The sequence below is a fragment of the Prionailurus viverrinus genome, unplaced genomic scaffold (assembly GCF_022837055.1).
Source record: "Prionailurus viverrinus isolate Anna unplaced genomic scaffold, UM_Priviv_1.0 scaffold_42, whole genome shotgun sequence".
Taxonomy (NCBI): Eukaryota; Metazoa; Chordata; class Mammalia; order Carnivora; family Felidae; genus Prionailurus; species Prionailurus viverrinus.
The window spans coordinates 4,147,320-4,165,810 of NW_025927609.1; the positions used below are offsets into that span (position 1 = coordinate 4,147,320).

At 60.8% G+C, this 18,491-nt stretch overlaps 1 protein-coding gene across 12 annotated transcripts in view; it reads left to right on the plus strand.

Moving 5' to 3' along the window:
* Positions 1 to 18,491, plus strand: part of PRDM15 (PR/SET domain 15) — a 66,807-nt gene that overhangs the window by 29,108 nt on the left and 19,208 nt on the right. For 10 of the 12 annotated variants that reach the window (XM_047847014.1, XM_047847012.1, XM_047847007.1 and 7 more), the window contains 12 exons: positions 2,994 to 3,095; positions 4,355 to 4,579; positions 6,025 to 6,154; positions 7,603 to 7,784; positions 7,945 to 8,039; positions 8,537 to 8,624; positions 11,630 to 11,797; positions 14,318 to 14,412; positions 15,187 to 15,318; positions 16,523 to 16,657; positions 17,247 to 17,410; positions 18,221 to 18,300. In XM_047847014.1, coding sequence (XP_047702970.1) covers positions 2,994 to 3,095; positions 4,355 to 4,579; positions 6,025 to 6,154; positions 7,603 to 7,784; positions 7,945 to 8,039; positions 8,537 to 8,624; positions 11,630 to 11,797; positions 14,318 to 14,412; positions 15,187 to 15,318; positions 16,523 to 16,657; positions 17,247 to 17,410; positions 18,221 to 18,300 — 1,596 coding nt within the window. The remainder of the gene's footprint in view (positions 1 to 2,993; positions 3,096 to 4,354; positions 4,580 to 6,024; positions 6,155 to 7,602; positions 7,785 to 7,944; positions 8,040 to 8,536; positions 8,625 to 11,629; positions 11,798 to 14,317; positions 14,413 to 15,186; positions 15,319 to 16,522; positions 16,658 to 17,246; positions 17,411 to 18,220; positions 18,301 to 18,491) is intronic. The other 2 variants (XM_047847008.1, XM_047847018.1) reach the window with 2 other exon arrangements.

Consider the following 18,491-nt stretch of genomic DNA (forward strand, 5'->3'; position numbering starts at 1 on the left):
GGACGCTTCACTGACTGAGCCACTCAGGCGGCCCCTTTTCTCATTTTTTCTTGAGCTCGCAGTACGATTGATTTCTTTTCTGTGCACCAACTGGGCCTGGGGACCGTTGACGGAGGCCCGGGAAGCATGTGGGTGTAAATGGGTGGGGCGCGAGGGGCTCAGGTCGGCTCTCGTCACCGGATGTTGTCAGCAGATTTTTCAAAACTGCTCTTGTAATGAACAAGGTCGAGTATAAACACACTCGATCACATTTGGGGAACTTTCAAGTCACCATTTTAATGACCCTGGCATTTTTGCTGGCATCGTACGGTACGTGAGAAAAATCAGCACGGCTCACGAATGGCTTCCCTACATTCAAACGGCAGTTTTCGGTGCGCAGCTCAGAGTTTCGACAGAGGCGTGCAGTTGTGTGAGCCGCGCCACCGTTGAGATAGAGAGCATCCTTATCACCCCTGCGGCTCTGCGCTGGGGCCCTGGCCACCAGCAGGATGACCCTGCCCCTGCCCCTGCCTCTGTCCGAGTCTTCTGCTCCTCAGAAAGGCCCTGCGTTCTCACACAGGCGAGGTCCTACTGTGCGTGGCGTTCTGTCGCTTGCTTTCGTTTCCCTGTGGGCTTGTAACTCACCAGGCCTTCTTCTTCTTTTTTTAAATGTTGGTTCATTTTGGGGAGGACGCAAGTAGGGGAGGGGCAGAGAGGGGGGGACGGAGGATCCAAAGCGGGCTCCGTGCCCACAGGCTTGTGGCAGTAGTCCCCAACGCGGGCATTGAACTCATGAACCGCGAGTGAGATCAGGACCTGAGCTGAAGCTGGACGCTCAACAAACTGAGCCACCCAGGAGCCCCCTGTCTTCTCTTTTTAATGTTTATTTTGAGAGAGAGAGAGCGGGAGAGGGGCAGAAAGAGGGAGAGAGAGGATCCGAAGCAGGCTCTGCGCTGACACGGGCTCGAACTCACGAACCACAAGATCATGACCTGAGCCAAAGTCAGACGCCTAACTGACTGAGCCACCCAGACGCCCCTTGTCTTTTTAAAAAAATGTTAATTTATTTTGAGAGAGAGAGAGTGCAGGAGAGGGACCGAGAGAGAGACAGAAAGAGAGAGAGACAGAGAAAGAGAGAGAGAGAGAATCCCACGCAAGCTCTATGCCCAGCACAGAGCTGGACGCAGGGCTTGAACCCATGAACCGAGAGAGCATGACCTGAGCCGAGATCGAGAGTGGGACAACTAACGGACCGAGGCCCCAGGCGCCCCCCGCCCAGCCCCTCTCAAGCGTTTTCTCTATCGCTCGTCTGTGGCATATTCGTGGTATTCGTGGCCGTGAGGTGTCACTGTTGCCTCGATGCTTCTTTTTTGCTGGATATTTAAGTGGTGGGCAATCAAGAGCTGCCTTCTGATTGTTGGCTGATTTTTGTTCTTAAAAATTGTGATCTTTTCGGGAGAGTTTTTGGAAACCGAGTTCTTCCCCAGACGAGGGGACAGCGGCCGTGACTCGTTCTCCTAGTTAGTCCTGTTGACTATCAGCCAGGCATGTTCTCGTGTCAGGTTCATTTGAATCCCCATCCCGGGGGTGGGGACCGTCCCCCTGGGGATGGCGGCTCGCTGGGACCAGAAGAAAAGGCCTCGACTCCAGGTGCCCTTCCAGCTGACCCCTCGGCGTCCCTTCCTGAAGCCACCACATACCCGCGTGTCCTTCGCCTCCGTAGAGCCACGTGTGTTTGGGAGGGTGAGCGAGGAGCGGGAATTCAGCTCTGGCGCCCGTTCATTCGCGGTCTCGTCCTGCCCGTCTTCACTCGGGGGACTCACAGGCAAGAGGGAGAACAGAGGGGGCTGGCTGGCCCATCCCCACCCTGCTGCCCCAGCATCCGCCCTGGGGAGCTCGGGCCGTTTCAGTGCAACATTTCCCCTCCTTGTTACTTTAGGAGGACGCGCAGAATACACAGCAGCGGTTGTAGCAGTGGCCTGCTGCGGTCTTTCGCTTTCGTTCTTCTTTGGAGGCTTGTTGCACGTTTTTGCTACGGAGAGAGGCGTGCGTTGTCCTGGGGCCGAATGCACGTGCAATGGCGGCTCTGGGTGATTTTTCCCAAGAACCCAGGAGTTTGCTGCACGCGTGGCCCTTGGGGTGACGCGATAGGTCGTGCGGTGCAGTGGCCGAGTGGCGCTGGTGGCGAGGGCTCGTGGTCCCAGACCAGCCCCGGCGGCTGCCCGATGGCACCACGAACGGAGGCTCGCTTAGAGCATCCCCTTCTTTGAGGTCCCACGGGAGCGTCAGTAATGTTTTTAAAAGGAGGCCCCAGTTCCCCTCTTCACAGGCAGGGCCTCCCCTGTGCCGTGAACCATCCCCAGATTTCTTTGGTGTGTGAGGAAGAGGGACCACGGGGGCTGCTCGGTGGCCACCTGCCCTGGGTAGTAGCCGTTGAAATTCTAGTGCAAAGTAAACAAAACTAAACACTCGAACCCATGGGGGCAGTAGCCACACGTGGCCGGCACCCCAGACACGCCGTGATTTCAGAGCCCTGGTGTCATCACAGAAAGTTGTGTTGGCCGACCTCCAGCGGGAGGTGCGGGCCGGGGCCACAGTGACGGCCTGTTTCGGGCTCTGCCGTCTCTCGTGGGAGCCAGGAAGAGGTTGAGGAGTTCCGTTTAATCTGCAGGGTGCGTTTTTTTTGTTTTTTTTTTCCCTCGGTCTTGTAAGGGATGTGTGTGGTCCCACCGGTCTGGCTTCTCGGAGGAGGTCCCGCGTCTGTGACCTGTGACGGATCCCTCGTCGGGCCGCTCCGGCCCCCCCTCTCTGTGCTCGGTTTCCTCCCCCGTGAAATGGGCACCCCCGTGGGGACCGAAGGCGTCCACGCACGCAGGGCTCCGGGAATGGCAGCTGGAACGCCGAACGCGCCGAGCCGTGGTGGAGGGGGGTGTGCGGACAGGCCCGTCCCCCGCGGCCCTGGGCCCTGGGGGCGCGAGCCGCCGTGGGTCACCCTTGCCCCTGCTCTCTCGAAGCTGCAGGCAGCCCCGGAGGCGGCGCCACGGTGGAGCGGGAGCCCAGCCAGTGGGCGTGCAAGGTGTGTTCTTCCACCTTCCTGGAGCTGCAGCTCCTGAACGGTAAGCCCGGCGCACGCGCCCCGGGGCGGGGCGAGGCGACCACTGTGCTGGCACGTCCACGCCGTCCCTGTGCACACGTGGCGACGCGCGGCCGCCCGGATGTGAGCGGCCGCGTGGACCCCAGCCGCGTGCCCAGAGCCACACGCGTCAGCCCCCCAGGCCCTCCTCGCGGGGCCTCCTCCGCACCTGCTGTGACACGTAGCCTCGACCTCCCCGCTGCGCGCCTGGGGTCACTTGGGGTCTCTGTGTCATCCGGGCTTTCCAAGTGTCCCCAGCCAGGTGGGCTCAGGGCCGCCTAGTTCCGCCGTGTGGCCCAGGTGCCAGGCCCTTCCTGTAGCACGCGTCACGTTACTTGCTGTGTTTGCTTTTTAATTTTCTTTCCCTCCCACGACCCAGCTCCTCGGGGGCACTCCCCCGGCACAAGTGGCCCTAAATACGGCACAGGGAAGTGACGACCGCTTTGCGCCGAAGGCCTGTGCTGAGCCCGTTGAGATCACAGCGGGGGGAATCGCCCCTGGCCCAGCCGTGGGCCCAGGCACCCTCGGCCCCTGGACCGTCCGCCCCCTTGTGCCTGGTGGGCCGCCCCTCCCCCTCCCTGCTGCTGCCCCGCCGTCCGGCCGGCCTGAGCCGTGCTTACCTCCGTGGTTAGGCCCTGTCTGCTCTTGAGCTCCGTAGCCACCCCTGCCTGCCTGTTCCCTGTGGTTTCGTCGTTCTCTCTTCTTGGGAGGTCTCGGGGGGCTTTCCTCAGTTGAGAGGAGAGCAAAAGGGTTTTCAAAGACCATTTAGTTTGTCACGCGCAAAGTACTTCCCTTCAGAGGCCGCGTTTTTGAGTAATTGTATCACGAACTCACCGTATAAGTTAAAGAACGTAAGTGAGCGTAAGGAGGAAAGGGAACAGCCCTGCCTGGAATGTCACCGTCCAGAGGCAGCCACGTTGCCATGTCGGTGCACCCTTGCACAGCACTTGCTTGCACGGGCGTGTGCTCGCATGCCTGTGTGTTTCACAGAACCGTGTGCGTGGGCGCGTGCTGACCTGGCCCTCTTTTTACCCTAATTTGCTTTTTAAATAGTAGTCATGTTTGGCGCAGTGAAAATGCTTTTTTTTGCGAGAGCAGTGGAAATAGTTAATTTGCCTCTAAGAGGACACACGGTCAGCAAATGAAGTTAAAACCAGACAGACAGAAGGGGGCGGGGGGGAGGAAGTGGGCACACCGCCGGCTGCCTCAGCGTCCGCGTGCATGTGCTCCCCTCTCCCGCAGAGCATCTGCTGGGTCACCTGGAACAAGCCAAAAGCCTTCCCCCGGCCGGCCAGCACGAAGCCGCTCCCGAGAAGGAAGCAGACGTGCCCCGGGGGGAGCCTCCTGCAGTGCCCAAGAGCGTCAGTGCCACCAAAGAGCAGAAGAAAAAGCCTCGAAGAGGGAGAAAACCCAAAGCATCAAAACCTGAGCAGCCACTAGACATTATAGAAGGCAAAGAGCCAGCAGGTGAGGGCTGGGCCCTGGGAGGGGGAGCCAGCAGGCGGGGGTGGCCCTGGGAGGGGGAGCCAGCAGGTGGGAAAACTTAGGATACACAAGGCACACAGAGGGGAACCTGGCCTTTCCCTTTCCCTCTAAATCAGCTCTTTCAGAGCACAATTCCTGTATAAACACGGTTACCACTGCCAAGTGTGCAGGTTGTGAATGTTGACAAGGGGCCCGCCTGTGTCACGAGTGCCCCGTCAGGACAGAGAACCTTACCATCTCCCAGACTTTCTTCCTTGTCTGCGTGACTTAGCCTTGTCCGTCCTGGGATTTCACGCGAATCCCTCTTTCTGTGCCCAGCGTCTTACATGCGGCGTGTGGAGTGAGACCCACCCACTGGGGTTTCTGGCGTGGGTTCACTGTGTGAAAGCCCGGCCGTCCACTCCCCTGTCGCCTGGGCCTGAGGCCTGCTCCCGTTCTCTGTGGTGGTATCCCCGGTTGAGTTTGGAGGGACTCTGACCCACTCTCTGGGGTGCGCAGGGCCCGTGCCCCCTCGGTCCTCTCATGACCTCTGCCAGCACGGCCTGGTGCCAGCAGACCCCTGGGGGGTCTCACACGCAAGGACGAGCTGTGACGCTGGGGCTGGGTCCCCCTCGCTGCCTTCGTGCTGACCGCTGAGAGCTTTCCTTTGCTGTCTGGTAGAGCCCTGGTTTTCTTTCCTGAGAGCCAGAATGAAAAAGAATTCAGAGAGCAGCCTTCACCCAACACGGGCTCACCGTCTTCTGCAGCCAGCTCTCGGTCCGTGTTCTGGTCGGAACTGAGAGATGGGCAGGCGGCTTCGACTTCCCCTGCGCAGTGTCTCTGTCTCTCCCTAAACAGGTGGAGAAGACGAGAGGGGAGCTGAGAGCTCTAAGTGGTTCTTTCCCTCATTATTAGTTGCATTAGGAAGACGTGTAGCAGGTGAAGTGGCAGAAGCCACTGTGTTACCTTCCCGTCGTTCATTGTCCGGAGGTTCGGGCCAGGACACCTGTTACCGTAATCATTTGGCCTTTGGCCCTCTTAGAACACGATGATCCGCTTTTGAACATACTCAGGGTGGCCGGTCTGGTTTTAAAAGTCAATGTTTCCGAATCTCCGTTAGGACTAAGTAAGTTGAAAGATCCCGTTACGTATCACGATGTTTTGTTTGGGGACTGAGATCACGGCCAAACTGCTCTGCTTTTAGAAAAGATCACAAATTATAACTTCAGTTTCGAGCTGAGAGTAATGTTTTGCTCTTTCGAAACCGGTAGCTACGTGGATCCCGCCACGTTGCTAGTCTTCTTTCCTTTCTTCCTCCCGCGTGCGTCTCGCAACTAGTGTCTACGACGTGGGCCTGGGTGCGGTCCGCTCGGGTGCGTTTTCCTGGTTTGGCCGGGTCCCGTCCCCTGCCCCGGCGATGACATGGCTGTCGCGCCCCCTTCACACAGAGCAAGTGGCGGAGATCGTCACCGAGGTCCCTCCGGATGAGCCAGCGACGGCGGCACCGGACGAGCGGATCATGGAGCTGGTTCTGGGGAAGCTGGCCACCACCACCGGTGACACCGCTTCAGTGCCAAAGTGAGTCCTGCTGAGGCTCCCGGGGCGGCCGTGTGGACGGCAGGTGCCCCCGGGCGGGGAGGCGCCCCTCCTGGGGGAAAGAAGCGGGTGTCCTTGGGGAGCGGCAGGATCCTTCCAGAACTCGGGAGCATGATGCCACGTCCGCTGTGAAGACAGTTAAAAGCGGTTGTGTGTGTGTGTGTGTGTGTGTGTGTGTGTGTGTGTGTGTGGCGAGCTGTACGTCACGGACAGTTGACCATCTGAACCTCTCCTGGGTGCACAGTTCGGTGCCATTAAGTGCACCCGCGCTCTGTGCAGCCTCCAGCCGCGTCCGTCTCTGGAACTTTCCATCCTCCCGGACTGAAACTCTGTCCTCATGGAACGCTAACTCCCCATGTCCCTCTCCCCCCACCCCGGCACCCCCTCCCGTCCCTGTCTCCGTGAAGACGGACGTATCTTGTGTGAGGTCCCGGCCTGGGCGCTGGCATGCGATGCCGGCCCTTTTGTGACGGGCCCGTGGCGCTCCGCATGCCGTGCTCGAGGCTCATCCAGCAGGTGTCAGATTGTCCTTCCATCTCGAGGCTGGCGTCCCATCCCGTAGACAGATTCCTCCATCAGTGGGCACCTGGGCTCCTCCCACCGTTCGGCTGTTGGGAACAGTGCTGCTGTCACAGAAGTTTCTGTACATGTAACACCTTGTTGTTTCGTTTTCTTTTCTTTTCTTTTCTTTTCTTTTCTTTTCTTTTCTTTTCTTTTTTTTTTCTTTTCTTTTCTTTTTTTTTCTTTTCTTTTTTCTTTTCTTTTCTCTTTTCTTTTCTTTTCTTCTCTTTTCTTTTCTCTTTTCTTTTCTTTCATTTCTTTTCATGAACAAGGAAAATATTTTGTATTCTAGTTGTCATTCCTGGATAAACCTTTCCTCTGACGTGGAATAAGCTGATGCTGATTTCTTTTCGGGCTTTTTTGGAGTGCCTCTTAACGTTCTCACGATGTGCCTGGCCCCGTTTGATCCCGGAGCCCGTGCAGACCGGGGCCGGCGTGCTGTCGGAAACGGGGCCACCTGTTCGTTAACCTACCCTGTCTGACTGCCCAGAGGACTTCTGTGGCTTGCCGTCAGAAAGACGTTTAAACGGTAGAAGAAATTTTTAAAAATCAGGGTCAGAGAAAGTACAGAACAGAGCAGAGGCCAGGCCAGGCGAGAGAAACGGGGATCTTCCCGGGGCATCATCTGAGAGCTTCCTGGTGGCCAGAGTGAAAATGCAGTCAGGAGCATGGCCATGCTGGACGATCAAGCCGTGTCTCCCGTGCAGATTCCCCTGACGCCGGGGTGGTGCCCGAGTGCCTACCCTCCTTCCTCGCGGCGAGCTAGGAAGGTTTGGAAGAGCCCTTCCCGAGATGGCGGTGACCTCGCGCTTCCTCCCCAACGACGCAGTGTGCCCCCTGTCTCACCAGGTGTCTGTCTGACCTGGCAGGTTCCCGCACCATCCGAGCGCCGCCATCACCCTCAAGAGGAGTCTCATTCTGTCGAGCCGGCACGGCATCCGCAGGAAGCTCGTCAGGCAGCTGGGGGAGCATAGGCGGGTGTACCAGTGCAGCGTCTGCAGCAAGATCTTCCAGAACAGCAGCAACCTGAGCAGGCACGTGCGCTCGCACGGTGAGTCCCCGCGGGACGCCCGCCGCGGGGTGGGGACCGGGCTGCCCCGGCCGGGGGAGAGGTGGCTGTGGACCCGGTTGGGGGAGGGGGGAGGGGCGGGCGGGCGCAGCCCCGGTAATGCCCGGAGTCGTGAAGTAGCGTTTCGTCGGTTGGCTCCTAGGTGACAAGCTGTTTAAATGTGAGGAATGTGCCAAGTTGTTCAGCCGCAAGGAGAGTCTGAAGCAGCACGTTTCCTACAAGCACAGCAGGAACGAGGTGCGTGGGACCCGGGCTCTCGTGCTGGTTGTGGAGGTGCAGCCGGCGATCGGCAGGACGGGCTGCTGGGAAGGGAGACGGGGTCCCCGGGGAGGGGGAGGAGGGGCAGCGGGGTGGGGGGGGGCGGGAGGAGCGGGGAGGGGCCCCTGGGCTGGAGTTCGCCCTGCGGTACCCGAACGGGGATTCTTCCAGGGCAATTGGACGGTGAGAATAAGGGCTTGCTCGTGTTCCTAAATCTTGTAGGAGAGTAGTGGGCAGGGACGTAGAGCAGGACGGTGACGTAAACCGGGGCAGTGACATAGAGCAGGACAGGAATGGGGACCAGGAGGGTGACATAGAGCAGGCTTACGACAGAGACAGGACGGCAAAGTAGACCAGGGCGGGGACGGAGACCTTACCCACCGGGATGTGGCGAGAGGCAGGTCGGGGGCGCGTCCTTAGGTGGAGCTGCCCCCTGCCCCTGCCCCTGCCCCTCAACAGCGCCCCCCTGTCGCCAGGTGGACAGTGAGTACAGGTACCGCTGCGGCACCTGCGAGAAGACGTTCCGCATCGAGAGCGCCCTCGAGTTCCACAACTGCAGGACAGGTGAGCGGGCGCCCCCTCGCGGCGCTTCTCACCGGCTGGACGGAAGCCGGGCGCTTCGGAACCAGCCGGTGCACTTGCGGCCCCTCCCTCCGTTCGCGGCCCCTCCCTCCGTTCGCGGCCCCTCCCTCCGTTTGCGTCCCCTCGAAGCGGTCCTTACTGATTCTGAAGGAGCCGCGGTGGAAACGGCCTCTTGGCCTCCGGGCGAGGCTGTGCCTGCCCCCTCCCCCACCCCCACCCCCAGGCTGTCCCGACAACGGTGGGCGGTGGGCCGAGAGGCGCGGGGTGCTCCCTGACCGCGTGAGACATTTCTGGAGGCGTGGGAGGGGGGGCGACAGCGTCAGGACGGGGCTCCACCTCACTGGCTGGAAGGCCCTCCCTCCGCTGGCCACCCTCCGTTACCCGCCGAGCCTGCCGGCTTCCGGGACCATGGTGCCGCCGTGCATTGACCGGTTCTGCTCCGAGCCCGTTCTGTCCGCGGGTCCTGAAAGCGCAGGACTCACTCACTCACTCACTCGTGTGTGTCGCACGCTTGCCCAGGCCTCGAGGCGGGGGGGCCTCTGCGGGCCTGGGCGCGCGTCTCAGGCCCTGGCTGAGCTCAGGCTCCCCCAGAAGGGAGTAGACAGAGCACTGGGTGGGTGACAGCGGGGGTGACAGACAGCGGGGCGTCCCAGCACAGCCGAGAAGGGGGGGTGACAGGCGAGTCCCAGCACAGCCGAGAAGGGGGCTGACGGGGTATCCCAGCACAGCCGAGAAGGGGGCTGACAGGGGGCATCCCAGCACAGCCCAGAAGGGGGGTGACGGGCGAGTCCCAGCACGGCCGAGAAGGGGGCTGACGGGGGGCATCCCAGGACAGCCCAGAAGGGGTGCCCAGCAGCAGGCGGCTCAGACACCTGCTACCTTGGCCTTTGGTTCTGAACCCCTTTCCTGTTGGCCCCTCCGTGCACCCCTTGTACTTGTGGGCTGGTTCTCACGTCCCGTCTCAGACCCTTTAAGCAGCTTTAGGTAAACCTCCACCGCCTGTCCTGCGGGGCAGCTCCTGCTCCCAGGCATCTGCTGGGTCCCGTCCTGTGCCCGGGCCCGGAGCCCTCCCTGGCTTGTTTGTCCACGGCACCCCGTGTGGCCACCTGCTCCTGTGACGGGGTTTTTCCGAGGGCACGCGAGTCTCGTTTTTCCTGAGCTCCACCTGCTCCGCACCGTCCACAGCATGAAGTGGTGGCCCCGGAAGCTTCCAGGCGCACATGCGTTCTGAGCTGTGCACCCCAGGAGTGCCCTCAAATCTGGGGCACCCCCCCCCCCCAGCTTTTTCGACGGATGCAGCGCCTGTCAGGAGCCTAAGCTGCGTTCGTGGCCAGAGTCAGGATGGCGCCCCATGTGGCCACCTGCGGCTCTGCAGGTGTGCGGAGCGATGTCCCCAGGCCCTCCGGTGTCTGGTGGGGTAGCCTCAAGACAGGGGGACAAGTTGGCCTCTTTTTATCTGGCAAATGAAACAAAGTAATAAAAGGAGTCAGAACAGCTATCGGTACATGTGCAATAAAGGGCCTGTCAAACCAGGCGTTTCTTTCTTTTCGTTATATAGAACTAACCGCAGCAGTGAATTAAGGTGCATCTTCTCTCTAATCTCCAAAGTTAGAAGTTTCTGATGGAAACCAAAGAATAACAGGGCACCTGGGTGGCTCAGTCGGTTAAGCGTCCCTCTTCGGCTCAGGTCATGATCTCGCGGTTTCGTGGGTTCGAGCCCTGCGTCGGGGGCCTGGAGCCTGCTTCGGATTCTGTGTCTCCCTCTCTCTCTGCCCCTCCCCTGCTTGCTCGCTCGCTCTGTCTCTCTCAAAAATAAACATTAAAAAAATTTTAAAAAAGAAAAAGAACAACTTGGAGACTAGCTCATTTGTGTCATAGGTCATTTGCATACCGTCTACTCTTCTCCATCATTCAAGTTAGGAAAATGTGTCTTCCATAGACCTTTAAACCAAGGAGTTCTACGAATGGGGAGAAGCTTATGGATGTGTAGACTTAGAGAACAGTGTGGGTTCACATCCAAGCGCCCCACCCGGTGCAGCACAGCTGTCCCAGAAACCCACCATCCCATGTCCCGGTGCACCAGGTCCCAAGAAGCAGGCATTTGCTCTTAGTTGCTGCATTTTGTTGAAACATAAACGCAGACTTGCTGGCAGAAAGTGGCCGTTGGGACCAGGTGCCCGTCTGGACTCCTGCACTGGTGACCTGTGTGTGCCCCGGCAGGAAAAGCCACCTGCACTGTGGCAGCCTGGTCCCGGTCAGCTGAGCCGTCGAGAACAGTTAGGAGTGCAGGCACCGGGTGGCACTTGTGACAGAGAAAGCTGACCCCCGGGGACAGTGCTGCGCCTTCTGCGGCTCTCAGACCCCAGGACTCGGGCCACCTGCCTGGGAGGGAGGCTCAGCTGTGCTGCTTAGTCCCAGCCCAGAAGTGGTGTGGGGGTGGGGTGGGGAGTGGGGTGGGGGGGGTGCCTGCTAAAGAGGCATCTAGAACAAGACAGGCCTGCGAGCGGTGGTGGAAATCGGGCATTTGTGTGTGGGGGGGGTGGGAAGGTGGCAGAGAAGGGCAGGTGACAGGTGGGCTGCAGAGGAGCAGGTGGGGGCTCAGCCTTGGGGCGGGAAGGATGCAGGTTGGGGGTTGGGGCTGCAGTCGGGGTGGGTGGAGGGTGAGGGCCAAGCCAGTGGCGGTTCAGCCCCCTCGACTGCAGAATCACACCCAGTTGACCGGAGGCAGGTGGTTGGGGAGGAGAGGGGGCCTGTGGGTGTGGTGGCGGTGACAGAGAGGAGCTGGTGTCTGTCTTCCCCGGCGAGGAGCAGCTGGTTCGGCCCTGGGCTCCCGCAGCGCAGACGATGGCTTTTCGTGGCCGTGTGGCCCTCGTGCGCCTCTGCCTGTCACCGGGGGCCTCCTTGCCATTCTCACGGCCGGGATGCCGATCCTGCAGTCGGTGTCATTTACCTAAAAGTTGCCGTGTGTCTGCTTGCTCTCTGGACAGATGACAAGACGTTCCAATGTGAGATGTGTTTCAGATTCTTCTCCACCAACAGCAACCTCTCCAAGCACAAGAAGAAGCACGGGGACAAGAAGTTTGCTTGTGAGGTCTGCAACAAAATGTTCTACCGCAAGGACGTCATGCTCGACCACCAGCGGAGGCACCTGGAGGGTGAGCCTGCCCGCCCTGGGTGTGAGCGCCTGGGATGGGGTGGGGCGGGTGCCTCCCCTGTGCGGTTTGGCCCCGCCCACCGTCGAGTCCTCATCCCCAGGCACGGAGAGGTACCTCGGGGCCTTAACAGTGCTGTGTGTCCGTGGGAACTCTTGGAAACATGCTAAATGTTCTGCGGTGGGGAAGGAGTCTAAAAAAAAAAAACAAAACCGGGTTTTTTTGTTTTTAATTACTTATTTTTGAGAGAGACAGAGCATGAGCAGGGGAGGGGCACAGAGAGAGAGAGAGAGACCCAGAATCGGAAGCAGGCTCCAGGCTCCGAGCTGTCAGCACAGAGCCCGACGCAGGGCTCGAACTCACAAACCGTGAGATCATGACCTGAGCCAAAGTCGGAATCTTAACGGACTGAGCCACCCAGGCGCCCCAAAAAACTGATTCTTTATAGGATTGAATACTCTGCACCTAATAAAGCATTTACTGCTTTCAATATGACAGAGAATAAGGGAAAAACAGTGTATGAAATTGTGTATCCAGTCTTGTGCACGGAGCAAAATGTTCTGAGCAGATGCTGCTGGCTGGGGCCATAGTAGTTTCTCCCTCATTCCTCATCCTCCCTGCGGGCCCCAGATGGCCCAGGCCGTTTGTATCAGGGGAGCCGGGGGACCGCTCCTATGTGGTGGGTTCACGGGAAGCCAGGTACAAGAGGAAGACGGATGGCAGGGGGGTCAGTTCCAGGGTGGGACGGGGAATGAGAGACGATGGAAGTGAGGAGTGGGGTGGCCCCACAGGGCAGGCTCGGAGCCGCGCAGACAGGATCCCCGAGTGGGAAGACGCAGACAGCAGTCGCGGGGACGCACCCGGGCTGCGGGTGACGCCCAGACTTGGTGTCAGAGCCGGCTCAGGCAGACCCTCTTTAATTTTTTTTTTTTTTTTTAATGTTTATTTGTTTTTGAGACAGAGAGAGAGCATGAACAGGGGAGGGTCAGAGAGAGAGGGAGACACAGAATCCGAGGCAGGCTCCAGGCTCTGAGCTGTCAACACTGAGCCCGACTCGGGACTCGAACTCACAAACTGTAAGATCATGACCTGAGCCGAAGTCCGACGCTCAACCGACTGAGCCACCCAGGCGCCCCAGACAGACCCTCTTTAAATTGGCTTTCTAGTTGTGATAATCCTGGCTTTTCCTCTAGAAGCCCCTTGTCTCTTGCTGACCAGCCCTCAGTGAGTGACACTGACCAGAGCACCTTTATGAGAAAGTCTGAAAAGAATTGCGGATGAGGTACAGGCTTGCCGAAAAAGAAGGCGGAGTCTCATGGAACTGGAACTGTTCCGCACAAAGATGTGCGTACTCCTGTCATTATGCCTCTTCGAAATAAGACGAAATAAGACGAGGCACATTCTGTATAATTTTCGCACTCCACTTTTTGACCTGGCTGTCGTTCCTGTGGCTTCAGGAGATCTCTTTCCCTCTGGGACCCGTGGGTGGTGCCCTTGGGCCTCTCCAGCCAAACCCGGGGCCCACTTAGTGAGTGGATGGCCCTGGGCAAGCCCCTGGGCCTCAGTTTCCTCACCTGTGCAGCAGGGATAGGCTTCCTGCCCGACCCTGTAGGCTGGTGGGTGGCTGAGGCAGACCCTCCCGGTAAAGCCCGTCACCGTCAACGCCGCCCTCAGCGTTCCCTGACAGACAGGTGCCCGGGCTTGATTCTACCGCATTTTACAACTGACGCACCAGTCAGATCGTTTTCCGCAGGAACGAACTAACGCATTCACGGTTTTTCCTTTTTCGTTGGCTCATCGTCCAAACCACCGCTTCAGATCTGATGCGTTTTATGCCACTGGGAGCCTTCTGGAGAATGACGTATTCATGTCCAGCTTGCTGGGTGTTCTTAAGTCCACCTCTGCACTCACACCATGGGATGCGGGAAGGTTCCAGAAGGGGTCAGCTGTGTAGAAAGAAACGATGAGAGCGAACTTCTGTCTTTTACTCAAGGATTACCTGTTTTGTGCAAACTTCTAAAAAGCTGTGGTGATCCCAGTTATGAACAGTTACGTCTTAAAACCCCAAGGGGCTTATCGTCATTAGGCGTTCTCTCCCTGACCAACTGATTTAACTTGCAAGGATGAATATTGGTGTCTTTTTAAGAAACAGTGTCACGCCTAAGGATGCGACCTCTGCCTTGAGCCTTTGAATGGAGGGAAAGCCCTTTCTTTGGTGTCAGCACCGGCTCGCCCTTCCACACTGTAGAACTCCAAACCCACGCGGCCCTTGTGTTTCCCAACGCTTCAGAGGCACGAACCGCGTCCCTGGTTCCCATGGGCACACGCAGCCGTTCCTTCCCTGGAGCCGGGAGGAGCCGTGGTTAGCGCGGCCGCGTCCTGTGCTGGGCGCCACTCACGCGCTCGCTGGTGCCGCAGACCCTGCCCCCACCGCCCAGGCGGCCACGCTGGCCTAGCGGCAGGTGCCCGGCACGCACGCGCCGTGTGTACTCACTCTCCTGCTTGGGTGGGCGGGCATTGCAGGAGTGCGGCGGGTGAAGAGGGAGGACCTGGACGCCGGCGGCGAGAGCCTGGTCCGCTACAAGAAGGAGCCCTCGGGATGCCCCGTGTGTGGCAAGGTGAGGCTCGGATATTTCTAACACTGGCTTCTTCGCTGCTTCCGACGACTTCTTGTTTTCACCCCTGTCTGCCTTGACCCGCTGCCCCTGCCCCTCCCCAGGAGCCTATCTTCCCCTCCTGTTGAGTCAGCTTCCCACCCAGCACCCCGGGTGTGGTCACGGGGTGGCTGGCCCCGGGTCACCATGAAAATAGTAGCCTCCTGTTCCTTGTGAATCGCTTCCGTTCACTCACCTCTCGTGTTCTCCTCCTGGAGTGGGTGGGGTCAGAAGGGCTCAGGACACCCGCGCTCTGGGTTTACGTGGCCCCCAGGACTGGCCGTCCAGACGGAGACTCTCAGGCCAGCGGGGCCCCCGCGTCCCAGCCCGGCCCCAGCGGCCGAGGAGAGGGCAGTGCCTGTGTCTCCACCCCCATCACAGCTGGAAACAGCCGTGGACGTGGGCAGTGGACGTGACTTGTGCTGACACCCGGCGCACAGAGGACGGAATTCTTCTCTGATGCCAAGTTTCAGAAAATTGAGGCTCTTTCTGTATTTACTGGCTTCTTCCCAGGCCCCATCCTAGTGATGTAGTTTAGTGAGCGAGTAAAGTTGAGCAGAATCCCGCTGGTAGTGGAGACCAGAGGACGGTTAGGTCTCCGGGGTAATGTGGGCTCATACTTGGACGACCGTTCGCTCCTGTCCGCTCGTGACTCTAGCACCTGGGAAGGGTACCAGGGACACGTAGCGCATCCTCATGCCTGGTGCGGCTGGTCAGGCCCCGCTCCTCCGCCCGCAGGTGTTCTCCTGCAGAAGCAACATGAACAAGCACCTGCTGACCCACGGCGACAAGAAGTACACCTGCGAGATCTGCGGCCGCAAGTTCTTCCGCGTGGACGTGCTCAGGGACCACATCCACGTCCACTTCAAGGTGCCAGCACCGCCCTCTCCCGGGTGGCTCACGTGGACGCGTGGCGGGCCCTCGTGGTCAGCTTGGCCCCACTGCCTCTCTTCAGCTGGGCGTCTGTGACCCTCTGCTGCATCCATCCGGAGCCCCGTCTGCGGGGCTCACAAGCAGTCCCTCCGTTCTAGGTGTTTCCCAGGGAGTGGGTCGGGGGGGTGGGCAGCGAGGACGGGGTCGTCTTTAAGGGCAGAAGTGCCGACCCAGGCGGCAAATGAGGAAATGGTAGGTGGTGCTCGGGTCCGGTGAGGACGGTGAGCCCCCGCCGGGCTCTCGGAGCCGTCTGTCCGCCTGCCTGCAGTGCAGGACCTGTTTCCTGGCAGTCCCGGCCTCGGGCACGGGTTGGGGTTTCGCTGAGAAGGTGTGAGTCAAAGGCGGGGGGCGAGCATGAGTGTGAGGGGCTCCCCAGGGCAGGTGCTGGGCCACGTGGACTGAGCCGGGGTGGGAGGACGGACCCAAGAGCGTCCGGGAGCTTTAGTCGGAGGGGTGAGGGGCACTTAGGCTTCACTGGGACCTGGGATTCTAGTTTGCCGCCTCCTCAGCGTCCACTTCTCTCCTGCCATGAAAACATGGCTTCCCGAGGATTCAGTTAGGCCCAGTGCAGGTGAGGGGCCCGGCCCGGGTGCGCGCCTGTGGCTGCGCGGCTCTGGTCAGGTGCTTCTCCTCCGACAGCTCCTTCAGAAGGTGTTGCTGTGTGTGTGTTAATGGAAAAGCGGGAATTGAACTTGAGTAAGAAATAGAGCCTAGGCCCCCGTGAAAACCTCCTAGACGCGATAGCATAACTTTCCAAAGGAAACCTGCCCACCCTTCCCAGAATCCTAAGTTTTGCTGAAAAACGAAAGCTCGCCAGCAGTGCCGTGCGCCCCTGGCGGCCTCTGGCAGGAAATGGGCCGCGCCCGGGAGCATGGAGCCCAGGTCCGCCGCAGCCGTGGGGGCGAGCAGCTAAGACGGGGAGCCGACCCCCACGCAGGCACCCCACGCCTGGCGGCCAGCCCGCTGCGCACTCAGCGGGGGTGTGCGCGGGCCCGAGGGAGCCACAGGGGACACGGCAGGCAGCCCCGGGTGGGACACTGCCTTCTCCACGTGGGCCGGCCCGGCACTCTTGGGGGGTGAGGGACCCGTCAGCGCTTCTGTGCCCGTGCGGGAAGCCGGACCTCGCGACTGCGTTTTCCAGGACATTGCGCTGATGGACGACCACCAGAGGGAGGAGTTTATCGGCAAGATCGGCATCTCCTCGGAGGAGAACGATGACAATTCGGACGCCAGCGCGGACTCCGAGCCTCACAAGTACAGCTGCAAGCGGTGCCAGGTACTCGCCACGGGCCTTCGTGCCCAGGCTGGCGGGAAGGAGGCAATTCCGGCAGAGAGATGGCGGGGCCGCTCGCGGACGGTGGGTGTGGCTCTCCCTCTTCACACGGACCGCCGTTTCAGAGCCGTCTCGTGGCTGGTGTGCGTGCGGCCGCGCGGGGACCCGGGTTGGGGTGGGGAACCCATCTCCGGAGGCCGTGCAGCGGGTGGTGATCCGCTCGCGGCGTGCGCGGTGGTCCCCGCGTTAGGCTTCGCTGCTCCGCGGAGACGCAGGTCGCTCCCTACCTAGTATGGGTTCCCGTGCGGCTGTGCCTGCGTCAGGCATCCGGCCACGCGGCCGTCCGGGAGGTGGGGTGGGTGGGGAGCAGGAGAGGGTGCAGGGGCTGGCCGGTCTGCAGCGGGGAGCAGCTGGCGCCCGCCTCCCCCGCTCCCCCCGCTCTGCAGTTTCCTGGCGCCGGCCCCGCCCTTGGGAGTCCCCTCTGTCCGGCCCGGGCGGCGGGCCGCCACCGGGGCCTCGGCGCCCAGCGGTGCCATCGTCAGCTGGAGGGCGGGAGGCCGTGCGCGGGCGTGAACGGTGCACCTGTCGGCAGCTCACCTTCGGCCGCGGGAAGGAGTACCTGAAGCACATCATGGAGGTGCACAAGGAGAAGGGCTACGGCTGCAGCATCTGTAACCGCCGCTTCGCCCTGAAGGCCACCTACCACGCCCACATGGTCATCCACCGGGAGAACCTGCCGGACCCCAACGTGCAGAAGTGAGGCCTCCTGGGGCTGGGCTTCCGGGGCCTGGCACGATGCCAGAGGGGGCGCGCTCCCTGCCGGTGGGCGGGTCTTGAGGGAAGCACGCTCACCTCCTTTATCCCGCACGTGGGGGGTCCCGCCTCCCTCGCCCTCCTGGCCCCGCAGCGCAAGTCGACCGCGCCACCGACTGATAGTGTCGTTCTCGGCCTGCCTAGGGAACCACCGGCAGCCCCGGTTCCCCACCGTGATTAGGTTCCCTGGATGCCGAAGCCGTGGTCAGTGCCGTGTGCCGGGGCGAGCCAGCGGCCGCCCTGTGTGGAGGCCGCCGTAGCCAGCTTGGGCTGCGGTAACGGGGCGGCTGGGCGGCCTGCACGGTGGGAACGTGCGATGTCAGGCCTGGAGCCGCGAGGTCTGAGTTCAGGGGTCGGCAGGGCTGCTTCCCCTGGAGGCCGGGGCTTCCGGGCTTGGCTCCTATCGCGGCCCTGGCCGTGTGCTCACGTGGTCCTCCCCCCGTGCGCGTCTGTGTCCCAGTTCCTCCTTCCGGCGAGGACATCAGTCATACTGGAGTGGGGCCACCCTGGTGACCTGATGTTTCACTCCTCTGTGAAGACCCTGTTTCCAAATGCTGTCACCTTTTGAAGGCCCGGAGTCAGGACTCCAGCCTGTGGACTTTGAGGGGCGCACGGTTCAGCCCGCATTGGAGGCTGCAGCGTTCGTGTCCGGCGGCCTCCACTAGCCTCTTTTCTGCGACCCCTGCGTGAGGAAGGGGCTCGGGGCAAGCGCTCCGCTGTTGCCCCCGCCCTGAGGCTCACGTCTCCTCGCAGGTACATCCACCCGTGCGAGATCTGCGGGCGCATCTTCAACAGCATCGGGAACTTGGAGCGGCACAAGCTCATCCACACAGGTAGCACGCGGCCACGGGACCGGGACGGACCCGGGGTGTCGTGGCGCCCCGCTTGGAGGGCCTGTCCCCACGCTCCCTGCTCTGGCAGTCTCGCCGCCCCACCACCCCCCGCCTCCGCGCGCTCTCTCTCTGGCCTCTCCTGTCCCTGCGTCCTCGCCACCGCTTCCGTCCCCAGCGCGGGCCCCTGCCCT